The sequence below is a fragment of the Globicephala melas genome, chromosome 17, assembly GCF_963455315.2.
Source record: "Globicephala melas chromosome 17, mGloMel1.2, whole genome shotgun sequence".
Lineage (NCBI taxonomy): Eukaryota > Metazoa > Chordata > Mammalia > Artiodactyla > Delphinidae > Globicephala > Globicephala melas.
In genome coordinates this window covers 70089803-70102216 of record NC_083330.1, presented here as the reverse complement: position 1 = coordinate 70102216, position 12414 = coordinate 70089803, and the positions used below count along the sequence as shown (strand labels likewise).

General features: G+C 42.9%; 1 protein-coding gene across 3 annotated transcripts in view; it reads left to right on the top strand.

The window, feature by feature from the left end:
- The window catches only part of ADCY8 (adenylate cyclase 8), a 219017-nt gene that overhangs the window by 166358 nt on the left and 40245 nt on the right, over positions 1–12414 (top strand). For all 3 annotated transcript variants that reach the window (XM_060286929.1, XM_060286928.1, XM_030875821.2), the window contains one exon: positions 7295–7467. In XM_060286929.1, coding sequence (XP_060142912.1) covers positions 7295–7467 — 173 coding nt within the window. The remainder of the gene's footprint in view (positions 1–7294; positions 7468–12414) is intronic.

Here is a 12414-nt window from a genome sequence, read left to right as displayed (position 1 = left end):
GCTCTAAACATGAGATTATCTACGTAATCATGTGCACACCATGTGACTAAAAATCCGAACAGGCCACAGTTTCATAGCAATACCAACCTCCTATCAATTATTTACAAAATGGTGACCACCATGAGTTGGATCATTCTCAGGGAGCCAGACCCTTCCAGACCCTCACTTGTTGCCTAGGCCAAGGGAGTGGCCTTGGAGAGCAGGCACATACTCAGACAATGCCACCATCGTCCTCTTTGCTGATTGTTCTTAGCTGAAAGCGCATGCTTCCTAGGTACGTTCAACAATGTCAAGTCGTTATCCTCTGGGAACAAATTTAATTTGTGAAAGTCACCAAGATGAGTGATCTGGCTGGACATCACTGTTTAGGAATCAAATACAGAGAGATGCATTTTTGGTGTTTTTCAAAAATGGACTCTGAAGATAATTCACAGAGATCTGAGCTCAGTCATCAAAGATGCGTGGTCAGGATAAGCACATAGTCCCCCAAGGTGATGACGTTGAATTGACCAATAACAATCATCAGGAGAAGCATCATTCTTATATTAAAAAAAAATTAGGTAGTGATGTCTTTCCATAAGAAATAGCTATTCGCCTGCTCATTGATTCAGTTTTGCCTCATAGTTATACTGAGTCCTCATTTGTGGACATCATTAACATAGCTGTGTCCTTCTGTGCATTATTATGAGGTAAAAAGAGTGACTGGAGCTGCAGTCCCTTCTAGGAAGTAACCAGAAGAGTACACCCTCAACCCAAGTCAGACACAGACATCAGCACATCTGCTCGTGGAATTTAAATGCAGTTTCAGCAGATCTAAGTTAGTAACTCTAAGGTGCTAGAGAACATTCATCATTCTTCCTCTAGTATTGGGGAGGAAAGGGGAGGTCAACCATGGAAACCAGGATCTAGAACAAGCCAAAACAGAGTAAGATTGTACCAGAGCACCACACACACACACAATTCCCTTTCCCCTGCCTAATACAACCAGGAAACAGCTTGGAGGGTCAGGTCATTTATCTCCACTCAGCACCCGGGGTGGCCCCAGGTTCATGCCAGCCTCACTCCTGGGCCACGAGAGGGGTCAGAGCTCAGGGAGAGGCAGAGAAGCCCTGTCGTTGGCCCATGTGCCCTTCACTGTTCTGCTTGTACCCAGACTTGCAGTTGCAAAGAGTTAGATTTTGTGTGAATCAGGAAGTTGGAATCTTTTATTTGAATGACAGTGACTCCCCCAAATTATCTGCTCTCTTTCCTTCTTGTTCCGTGAGTTCATGATGCCACGGGATTTTGGCAGCAACCAAATGGGTACAGACACTCCAGTATATAGTACGCGTGTGGGCGGTTGCTCAAGCCCTTCGTTGAGTTATTGTGTAAAATGCTTCTTCCTCCTTCTCCTCGAAGAGGAAAATGTGCACATAGAGCTAAGGTAATTTACGATGCATTAAGACAATGTCCTGGCATTAGGATGGTGCCTTCCAGCCTGGAACAATTCTTGCTGCCCGGCAGGTCCTCAATCAACCGAATGTAGAAAACCGAATGCATGGTTGAGTTTGTTAAATGCTCACTTCAAGGAAACAGGCTATTGCTCCCCTTAGCACTTTGTCAAGACGTGGGACTCCAATTTTCTTCAGTACAGACTTAGAAGAAATTCTTAATTTGTAATTTCCCAACTCAATATATCATCTGAGAGAAGAAAACCTTGAGTATTAAGAAGCAGAGAAGTGTTACAGTACTCCGTCCGTCTTCTGTAAAATGGGCATAAGAATAGCACCTGTCCTTGGGTCCTTTTAAGAATTAAAAGAACACATGCCCAACAAAATGCTTAGTTATTGTCATTGCATCTGTCTTCCACTAACTTACCCCGATGCATAGGCATCCTCACTGCCAGTTGATCCCCCATCTTACCTAGAGTTCATCTAATATAAGAACCTCTAACCACGTAACATCTTCACTGAAGATGTTAGTCCATCTTCTTCTACCTACATTTCAACCTAGTTACCAAAATGCCTGTGACCTCTTTTTCTTATTGAGGTACAGTTGATTTACAATATTATATTAGTTTCAGGTATACAACATAGTGATTCAAAATCTAATCCAATTAACATTATTATAAAATATTGGCTATATTCTCTGTGCTGTACAATATACCCTTGTAGCTTATTTAGTTTATATATAGTAGTTTGTATCTCTTAATCCCCTACCCCTATCTTTTTTTAAATTACTTTTTGTTGGAGTACAGTTTCTTTACAATATTGTGTTAGCTTCTACTGCACAGCAAAATAAATCAGCCATACGTGTACATATATCCCCTCCCTTTAGGATTTCCCTTGCATTTAGGACACCACAGAGCATGAAGTAGAGTTCCCTGTGCTATACAGTTATGTTCCCGTCAGTTCTCTATTTATACATAGTATCTTTCTCCTAATTTGGGCACCTTTTTTTCCCTAACTAGGGCACCAAAGTGCTGATACCCATTACAGCATCCAATCTTTTTATTTTTCTGCTCAAAAAAAAAAGTGTCAATATTGGGTGTCTTCTTGCCTCAGAATATACATAGCTTATCTGTTCCTTTTCTTAAAAGATTGCTGGAAACTTTGCCCAGTATCTAACATTTCTCATATAAATCCTGGCATTATTATTTTTCATCATTAAAAGATCTAGGAAGAAGCAGAGAACCCCATTACTACATGGGATACAGAGTCCTTGGGAATACATTTGAATATATTTGATACGGCGTGTTACAATCAGATTAAAGGACATTACAGAGAGCCGTAGTTCAGTTGAATGCTGTGTCATATCTGTGTACATATTTTTATTGTTGTAATTATAGTATATATAAAATTCTGTGTCCTTCTTTCCAGTTGTAAATTATTTTGAAAATATTTTCTCTCTTACCGTTTAAATGCTCTTCTCAAAACCTTTGTCTGTGGGGATTTTTTTCTTTGGACTGTATGTTTTTTCACTACTATCTCCTAATTCCCCTCCGCACGCCCCCAACAGTCCCTAATTGATGCCCTTACTTCTCTTCTTCCACAGCCCCTCAAACATGATAGTCTCTAAATTTTAGTCTCTCTTCTGTCTTTATTCTTTTTTTTTTTTTTTTTTTTTTTGCGGTACGCGGGCCTCTCCCTGCTGTGGCCTCTCCCGTTGCCGAGCACAGGCTCCGGACGCGCAGGCTCAGAGGCCATAGCTCACGGGCCCAGCCGCTCCGCGGCATGTGGGATCTTCCCGGACCGGGGCACGAACCCGTGGCCCCTGCATCGGCAGGCGGACTCTCAACCGCTGCGCCACCAGGGAAGCCCTGTCTTTATTCTTTATATTCTTCTTGGGTGGTGTCTTCCACACCTGGGAGCTCAGCTGAACAATGTGTGTCTCGAGACCCCAAATGTCTTCTGAACCGCAACCTCGTGTTTGTAGATGTTCACAAGAGTCCTTACTGAATCATCCCTTTGGTGCCTGAAGCTTGAGGGGCCTAAAACTGAACCTGTTCCCTTTCCCCCATCCTTTATCTGTTGTTTTTTTCTTAGTAGGTTAATCCAAGCTGGGAATCTTAGCACCACTTCTGACTCTTCTCTTTTCCTCACCTCCAAATCACCTTTTATCTCTTAGGTCTAAGCCAGGACCTCTAAGTCTACTGGGTAGATCTCCTACCTTGTCCTTAAATCTTCAGCTTTTCTCCTTTTTTTTTTTTTTTCCTGCGGTGCGCGGGCCTCTCACCACTGTGGCCTCTCCCGTTGCGGAGCACAGGCTCCGGACGCGCAGGCTCAGCGGCCATGGCTCACGGGCCCAGCCGCTCCGCGGCATGTGGGATCTTCCCGGACCGGAGCACGAACCCGTGTCCCCTGCATCGGCAGGCGGACTCTCAACCACTGCGCCACCAGGGAAGCCCAGCTTTTCTCCTTTAATTACAATCCATCTTGTACTCTTCCCTTCCACAACCTATTTCTAAAGCACTGAGCTAATGAATCTTCTACAAACATGAAACCCATTCATGTCTCCTTGTGGAATGAAGTACACTTCTCAGTGAAACATGCAAGAGTTTTTGCAATGTGGCTTTGCCTCCTATTCCTGCTTTATCACACCTATGAACCCCTATACCTAGGGTCCATTCAAGGGACACTCTAGGAGCTGTGGACCTTCTAAGTTCCTGGGGTAACTTAAAAGAACACAGAAACTATTTGTTGTTTAACAGAAACTTGGGAATTGCATTGAATCCAGCACCCTCCCAAGTCATAGGAAGCATGGGATTGATGGGTCCAGACCCAGCTGAAAGAGAAGGGTTTTCACAAAGCCTTCACAAAGTCGTAACACTTCTGTTCTTCTCCCATTTCCTGGTCCCACCCACACTGTTCATTCAAGGCACAAAAGAAACAGATGAGAAGCTCCTAATGGTATTTTTCTAGGGGCCGCATTCCTTTGATGTCTTGTGGTTTACAGCATCCCCAGAAGGTTCAGCTTTATACTTTAAAGTAGAAAGTTGCCTAAACCATGCAAGGCAGTGAGTGGGGTGATTCCTTTCAATGGATTGGCGAGAGCACACTAACACAATTGGTTGAGGCCACAAAAAGACAAAGATCCGTTCAACCATTGTGCAAATGTGTGACTATATTTAGCTATTACACTTTCAGAAGTCTTGGTAGAGAAAGGAGGGCGACACATTTGAAACCTGCCTGCCTATGTTACTAGCTCTACTTAGGATCAATTTTATGATTCTCTAATGTACCCAAGGAATTCATTCTCCTATAGCTTTGTTCCTTTATACCTTTCAGTTCCCTCCATTCTGTCCTCCCAGAATGTTCTTCCCGTTCCATTTTCTGTCATGTAAAATCCAGTCCATCCTTGAGATCCTTTTCACACTCAGATCTCCTATAAAGCCTTCTCCAAACTTGCTTCCTGCAGACAGAAGGTACTCCTTCTGCCTCTGTATTCCCATCACATTGGATCACATTCCTGAAAGATCATTTTCCACAGGATGCTACCACTGGCATTTTTGTCTATTTCACATTTTAGACCATGAGTTCCTTTAGACCTGGGCCATCTCTTTGAATTCCCAGTGCCTAGCACCATGCCGTGATTATGACATGCATGCAGTAAATGCTGGTTACATTTTTTAAATGTCACTGTGGTGCCCTCATAAGTTTTTGCTCAAGAGCACAATCATTTCAATGACTTTGGACCTAATAAGTGATTCCTAATTTGCATCGACAAAGCCATGCATGACCATTGTTTTGATGCAGGTAACAATGAAACAGGACCCCTCAGATCTATTCCTCTTTCCTCCATTTGTTTAAATGGAAGATCTTGGGAGTTTCTCTGGATGGAGAAAATAAACTCTGAGCAATGAACTTATTATTGCCTGCTCACTTCACTCACAGTTTCCTTCACAGAGGCATCAAGATGAGTTAACCTAAAAATCTTGCCAAGGGAAGATCTTAAAGGAGAGTTGAAGAAAGCTTATCATCCTATTGGAGACAAGGACATAATTGGATTTATTAGGAAAGGAAGAGACAAAAGTAAAGGACTCCCCAAACACTGGGCCCCTTAAGGGCAGGGCAGTGCCTTATTCATTTCTGAGTCCACCCCGTGCACCACAAAGGCACTGGTCCTTTGCCCTCAGGGGGGAACTTATTCAGGGTGTTGTCCATAGTTGTTGATATCACTGTTTGTTGAAAGTAGACCTGAGTGAGTCAGCTTGACTTAAAAAGTCAGCAATCATGCCTTCAGTAGTTGCTCTGGGATTTCCAGAAATTCTTCTGCCTCTGCCCATACAGAAATTGTCTCTTAGTGTAATAGGAGAGGGAAGACAACCAGTTGTTGGAAAGAACCATGCATAACAAGGCTGGAATGGGTTTTAGAAATTATTAAGCCCAGTATGCCCACTAGAGTTATGTTTACATGCACAGGTTGTACCCAGATATCCTAGGTGCCACTTTCTAGTTATGAGAACTTCAACAATTTACTTAAGCTGTATGAGGCTCAGTTTCTTCACTTGTAAAATGGAAATTATGATTCCCATCTTGACCAGTTACTTTGAAAATTAGAAGAGAAGACAGTGCGTATAAAAATCGAAGTACCGCCACCAAGTGGGCCTTTGATAATGCAAGTCTTATTCTTTTTTCCTACTGGATACTCAGAATCCAAACCTACCGTCCAGAATGATACATGGGATACTTCTATAAGGGAAATGGGTTGAGGTACTTCCTACAGAAGGCTGAAATCTAGCTGGGCAGATTGACACCTGGGGGCCACTCCAATATTATAGTCCTTGAGTGGTTCCCAACTGGCCTATTGAGCAGCTACTTCTAATAAGGAGTGGCAGGACTTCCCCCGTGGTCCAGTAGTTGACTCTGCACTTCCACCACACAGGGGACTGGTTTGATCCCTGGTCGGGCAAGTTCCACATGCCGTGCAGGGTGGCCCCCCAAAAAAATATGGAGTGGCAGATATTATGCTGGGCTGTGAAGGATGCTGTGGAGGAATGAGGCCGTATCCAGAAGCACCTGGAGACATGCATGAAGGCTTCTCAGAGGAGAGGACACCTGAGCTAATGCTTGTGAGAGAAGTAAGGCTTAGTCACATGGATGAAACTTGAGAAACAGGGCACTGGAGATGCAAAGCACTGAGGCACGGGAGAGCAGGGAAAGACGTATGGGGGAGAGCCGATAGTGAGGCTGGAACATATGTTGGGATTTGAAAGTGAAAGGAAATCTGATATATGATGGTCTTGAGAGTTTTGCCATGCAAGAAGGAGAATATAATTTGTGGGAATGGAGAGCAATGAAAAGACTTCAAGTTAAGGAGTGATGTGATCAGATCTGTGTTGTGGAAATACTGGATGGAGAATAATAGTGTGTATTCAGTAGGGATTGGGAGCTAGAAGCTGCCAGAGCTGCCAGAAAACTGTTGCAAACTGTAGGTGAGAGCTGAAACAGAAACAGGGTGGAAGGAGCAAAGTGGATGGACGTGCCATCTATTAAGGAAGTAGAATCTACAGACTTAGGATGACCTGGCTGTGGAATGTGGGGGAAAAGAAAGGCAACAAAGATGAGAGACCAAGGTTTCTGGCTTGAGGAATGGTGCAAATGGCTCCCCCCAAGAACAGGGAACAGAGGTTTGGGCGGTGGTGAGGAAGTGGTGAGTTCAACCTGGGACCTGTTGAATTTGAGGATGGCCTGAGACCTCCAAATGGAGATGCTCAGCAAACATCTGTATAAAGAGACCCACTGGAATCCATGACTAGGAGAGTGAGCCTCCCACATTCCTGTTGCATCTGACCACCTACCTTCTCTGTTTTCAGTACTTCGTCTTCACGGGGGTGTTGGCCATGGTGACCTGTGCGGTTTTCCTCCGACTTAACTCTGTCCTGAAGCTGGCTGTGCTGCTGATTATGATTGCCATCTATGCCCTGCTGACCGAGACCATCTATGCAGGACTCTTTCTGCGCTATGACAACCTGAATCACAGTGGAGAGTAAGTGCCCATCACTGTGTTCAAAAAGTGCTCAACTTTCAGTGGCAAATGGAACCATTGGGAAAACGATCGAGGTAGAGTTATCAAAATTTGAGGACTTAAGGAGTATCAACATGTTTCTTGTTGTGTACACTCTCTGGATTACCAGTTTAGGCAAAATTCCTAGTTTTCCATTTTATCCTGTATATTCATTACAGATTAATTAATGAATTAAAGTTTGGACTAAACCATAGCTCAGGTCTCCCCAGATCTAATAGTTGATGACTCCTTCAACTTTAATAGCTCTAAGATTTGTAGGGTCTGATTATAATTTTGCTGTAGCACTATTAGTAATAGCAGACATTGTGCATTGAGCATTTACTATACTCCTTGCATTTTGTTATTTTTGAAATATAGAAAAATACCAAAAAATAACTTAGCCTAGATTCCTTAGAGAACAGAGCCTGAGGCAAGCATGAAATTCTAATGCAAACCCAGGGCAGCAAAACTGAGGGAAAAGAGACGTGAAGAAGAAAAGGATGGGAAGCAAATACAAGCAAATGCCATGTTGTGCTGACCCCATGAATTGCGAAGCTGGTGCCTTGGGAGTTGCATTCATTTGGCCAATTGAAGTATCTCTGGGTAGGTGATGAGGTAGGGAAGTGTCACAAACAGAGGAGGGGAGAGGAATCTACTGGCTGCTGCCCTCCTCTTTCTCCCATTAGTCTCAGTTCATCTCTGGATGTACTTGCTGGTGACATCACCTGGCCATTTCCACAGCCCTTGGGGAAACCAGATCCCACAACTGCCTTATGGAGCTTCATGGGAGCCAGAAGTGATGGAAAGAGCCAGAGACTGAACATGTTGCTGATTGGCCTTGGGGGTGGGAAGCACGTTGGTCTCACTGAGACCAGAGCAAGTGGCCAACAGGCTGAGAGAAAGATGAGGTCAAGTTAGTTCAAGAAGGGACTTCCCTGGAGGTCCAGTGGTTAAGACTCTGTGCTTCCACTGCAGGGGGTGCGGGTACCATCTCTGGTCAGGGAACTAAGATCCCGCATGCGACGCGGTACAACCAGAAGTATTTTTAAATTAAAAAATGAAAATGCAAATGAAAAAAAAGCTAAGATATTTCAAGAAGCCTCAGAAAATGCACCTGATGCTAATAATGTGAACATCTATGAACCAACCCCTGGAAATAAACAATGCTAGCAATTAGTCATGTTTCTTTCTGCATTTTTAAAAGGATAACGTTATTTCAGATATTGTTGAAGTTCCCTTTCCCAGCATTGTTCTTTTATCCTCCTCCCAAGAGTCAACTTCTAATGCACTTAATATATATGCTTCCCATCCATGTGTTTTATATATATTTAGTTTTGTCTGTATTATAAATTATATATAAAATTCTTGTGTTGCCATGCAATATAGTATTTTTTAGATCCATCCAGCTTCATATCTACAGATCTGATTCATTTTCTTTTTGAATTTTATTTTATTTTTTATACAGCAGGTTCTTACTAGTCATCCATTTTATACACATAAGGGTATACATGTCAATCCCAATCTCCCAATTCATCCCACCACCACCACCCACCCCCCACTTTCCCCCAAAATATGTTTATCCTTTGACCTATTAGAAGGTTATCAGTACTTCAGTGATCATCACTGAAAATGTCTCCTGGGGTTTAGATCTAAAAGCACACTAGCTGGAGTATAGGGTATCTGCATTTTCCACATTTTAAAATATTGCCAAATGGCTCTCCAACAAGATTGGAACAATTTCTCTCTTACAGGCAGCGGTCCTTGTAATTCTTATTGAATTCCTGAGTGAGAATTTTATCTCATTATTTTCAATAGTAGTTCCTTGATCATGAGTAAATTTGTGCATCTTTTTTGTTGTTGTTTATTGACCATTTTCGGTAAACTTCCAGGTCATGTCTTTTGCCCGGTTTTTCATTAGGTGGTTTGCGTTTTTCTTACTAGATTTGTAAAGGTTCTTTATAAAGTCTAGGTACTAATTTGTGTCTGTTACACATCTGCATCATCCACTCTATATCCGCTACCCTATTTAACCCTCACGGCAACCATCTGAGGAACACAGGCTCAGAGAGGTTCAACAATTACCCAGTTGCACATGGCCAGTAGGTAACAGATCCGGATTCAAACACAGGTGTTTCTGGCTCCAAAGTCCATGTTTGTAAATAATGCATACATCTCTCTTAAATCAAGATGAAGAATCTCTCACCATATGCCAAGGGTTCAAAGAAAGTCAAAACAGTTTCAAATTAGGTAAAATAGTTAGTGCCAAGAGCTGTCCCATGGCCAAGCAGAAGCTAGCACAAAAGACGGCCGAGAGGTGTATGAACCAAAGAGGCCACGTTGGTAGTAGAAATAAAAATTAAACCATCTAAAATCTATTCATTCAGAGGAAAACACAGCATTAATGGAACAAGCCAGGGCTTTGGCTTCAGATCCAGACTCTGTTGCATTGGAAAGTCTCTTCCCAGCTCTGGACCTCACTTTACCCATCAGTGAAGTGGCGTGACTACACTCTGGTACGGGACTGCGTGAGGCTGTGATGTGCCTGGCACATAGTATGTGATCAGTATCTGTTCATTCCTGTCCCCTCCTTCATTTTTAGGAGAAAGATTTAGTTCTGAATTCTGTTTTGAGGTCTTAAGGAAAAACTGGTAGTTAAGTTGTTAAGTAGGGTTGTAAGAGTAAAGCAGAATCCCAAATTCATTGCTGCTGACATTCAAGTGCTTTTCTCAGCTTCTTCCTGATTCAAGGTCAATTATCGGTTAGTCTTGTATTCACTCACACTCTGCTATCAACAGAATTAAATGAATAAGGAACGGAAGAGTTCGTTCAGCCTTCCCTCTCAGCTGCGTTATAAGTCAACGGGTCAGAAGTCAAACTGTGGATCCGTTTGGCAGCCTCAGTCTGCTCATGCTGTTGGAATTTAACCAACCCTGTAGGAGTTCACGTTGGTTCAGGGCATTTCTGCTGGTTGTTCCTGAGGGTCAGGTGCCTGGGAAAGTACAGAGAATCTTGCACAGGGCAGCCCGGCTGCATCCACACTGAGATGACCCCAAATACTCAGACTCTCTATCGTCTCATGAGGCCCCTCCCTGACAACCCCCTGTCTCCGCGGATGACACTGAGCCCAAAACAGGGGAGGCACCCAGTGTCTTACCAGTGTCCCTAAAGATTCATCCTCCTCAGCGTCCCTTCCAGGGACGACTACATCATGACACTTGTGAGTACAAGTTTAGGAGCTAAACCACCTGGATTCAAATGCCATCTCCACCATCAACCAACTGTGTGATCTTTAGCAAATTAATTAAAAGTGACGACGTCTCTAAGCCCTGCTTTTCTCATCTGTAAAGTGAGGATGATAATAGTTCCTATGTTGTAGGAATATACGAGACATCTAATGTGATCACGGAAACTTAGCACAAGGTCTGGCATAGCATAAGCACTTGATGAATACTAACGATTATTATGACCCCTTATATACCACAAATACTGCTGTTCTAGAAATATCCCTACTACCAGCTCTGGACTGCTGTACGCTACCTGATCCCCCAGCCTGCACTCTCAATCCACCCTCCTCAAAGCCGTCAAAGCCATGTGGCCAACACATTATCCTTCTTAAAATCCTTAAGTGTCTCCCTATTGCCTCTAAGGAACAAAAAGTTCAACCTACTTGTCAAGAACGTCCAAGCTCTCCCTGGAGTCCCGTCGACTCCTCCAACCTTATCTCCTGCAGCTCCACAGGTCACCATTTATAGCCCGTAATCTAGCCACAGGAAACCATGTGCCGGTTACCAGATTCTGCACACACCTCCCCCGCCAACCCATCATACTCAAGGCCCTCCCCGCTCAGGGAAGCCCACTCTGATCATTCCTCATTTTCTAATCTGTGCACATAATTTTTTATCATTTTTTGCACTTATCTCTGTCTGTTCCAATCTTTAATTGCCATGTCTTCCTCTTCCATTAGAATAGGAGTTTTGAGGGCAAGGGCCATTACTCATGTTCATATTTTTGGCACTTAGTGGAGTATCTGGCAGCAGGTGTCCAAATAAATGTTTGTTGAATGAAATATGAGATGAATGAGTGACTGATGGAAATATTATTTCATTTAGAATCATATTACACCATTAGTTCACAGTAAGCTAAGTGTCATCTATCTACAACCCTATGACTTTTGCTCACCGTTACCTGTAAACCTCGTGTTCCCCATCCTGTAAGCACAATTTGCTTTCGGACTTAAGTGTCGTACCTTTGTTGTGGGCTTTTGTAGGCCCTGCAGATTCACAGATGAATAAGACACTTAAGGAGCTTAGAGGCAAGTATTTATAAGTAAGTGCATGTAGGAGGGCATGATAGCTACAGAAAAAGCCTCGTTGAGATCTGGATTGATAGCCTTCACCATTCACTAGATCTGTGAGTTGGAGTGTATCGTTTCACATCTGAGTCTCAGTTTCTGCTTTACTAGAATAGCGCTAATAATATTTTAAGTGTTGCTATGACAATTAAAGTAGGCAATGTATGCAAAGTGTTATTAGAGGTATGACAAAATCAGCGCTAAGCAAATGCAGTCATTAGTATGACAACAGAATAAAAGATAAATTCAAACTGGCTGGTTTATCTTGGGTTTCATGAGGGGAAATGGGAGCTAATCGCTACATTAAAATTTGACTTCAGTTGCTCAGTCGCTAATGCTCCGAACTTGGTGCCTGAGATGTGAATTCTCATCCTGGCTGGGACACAAATCAGCTGTGTGACCTTAAGCCAGTGCCTTCTTCTCTCTGGGCCTCAGTTTTCAACCAATAAATTAAAAGGCTTGCAAGGACTATTATATTATGTATGGTACACATAATATGGAATTGGATGAATCCATTAGATTCACATTGTAAAGTATTTAGTTACATGGAATTCTTTTCATAATACCTACTAAGTGCA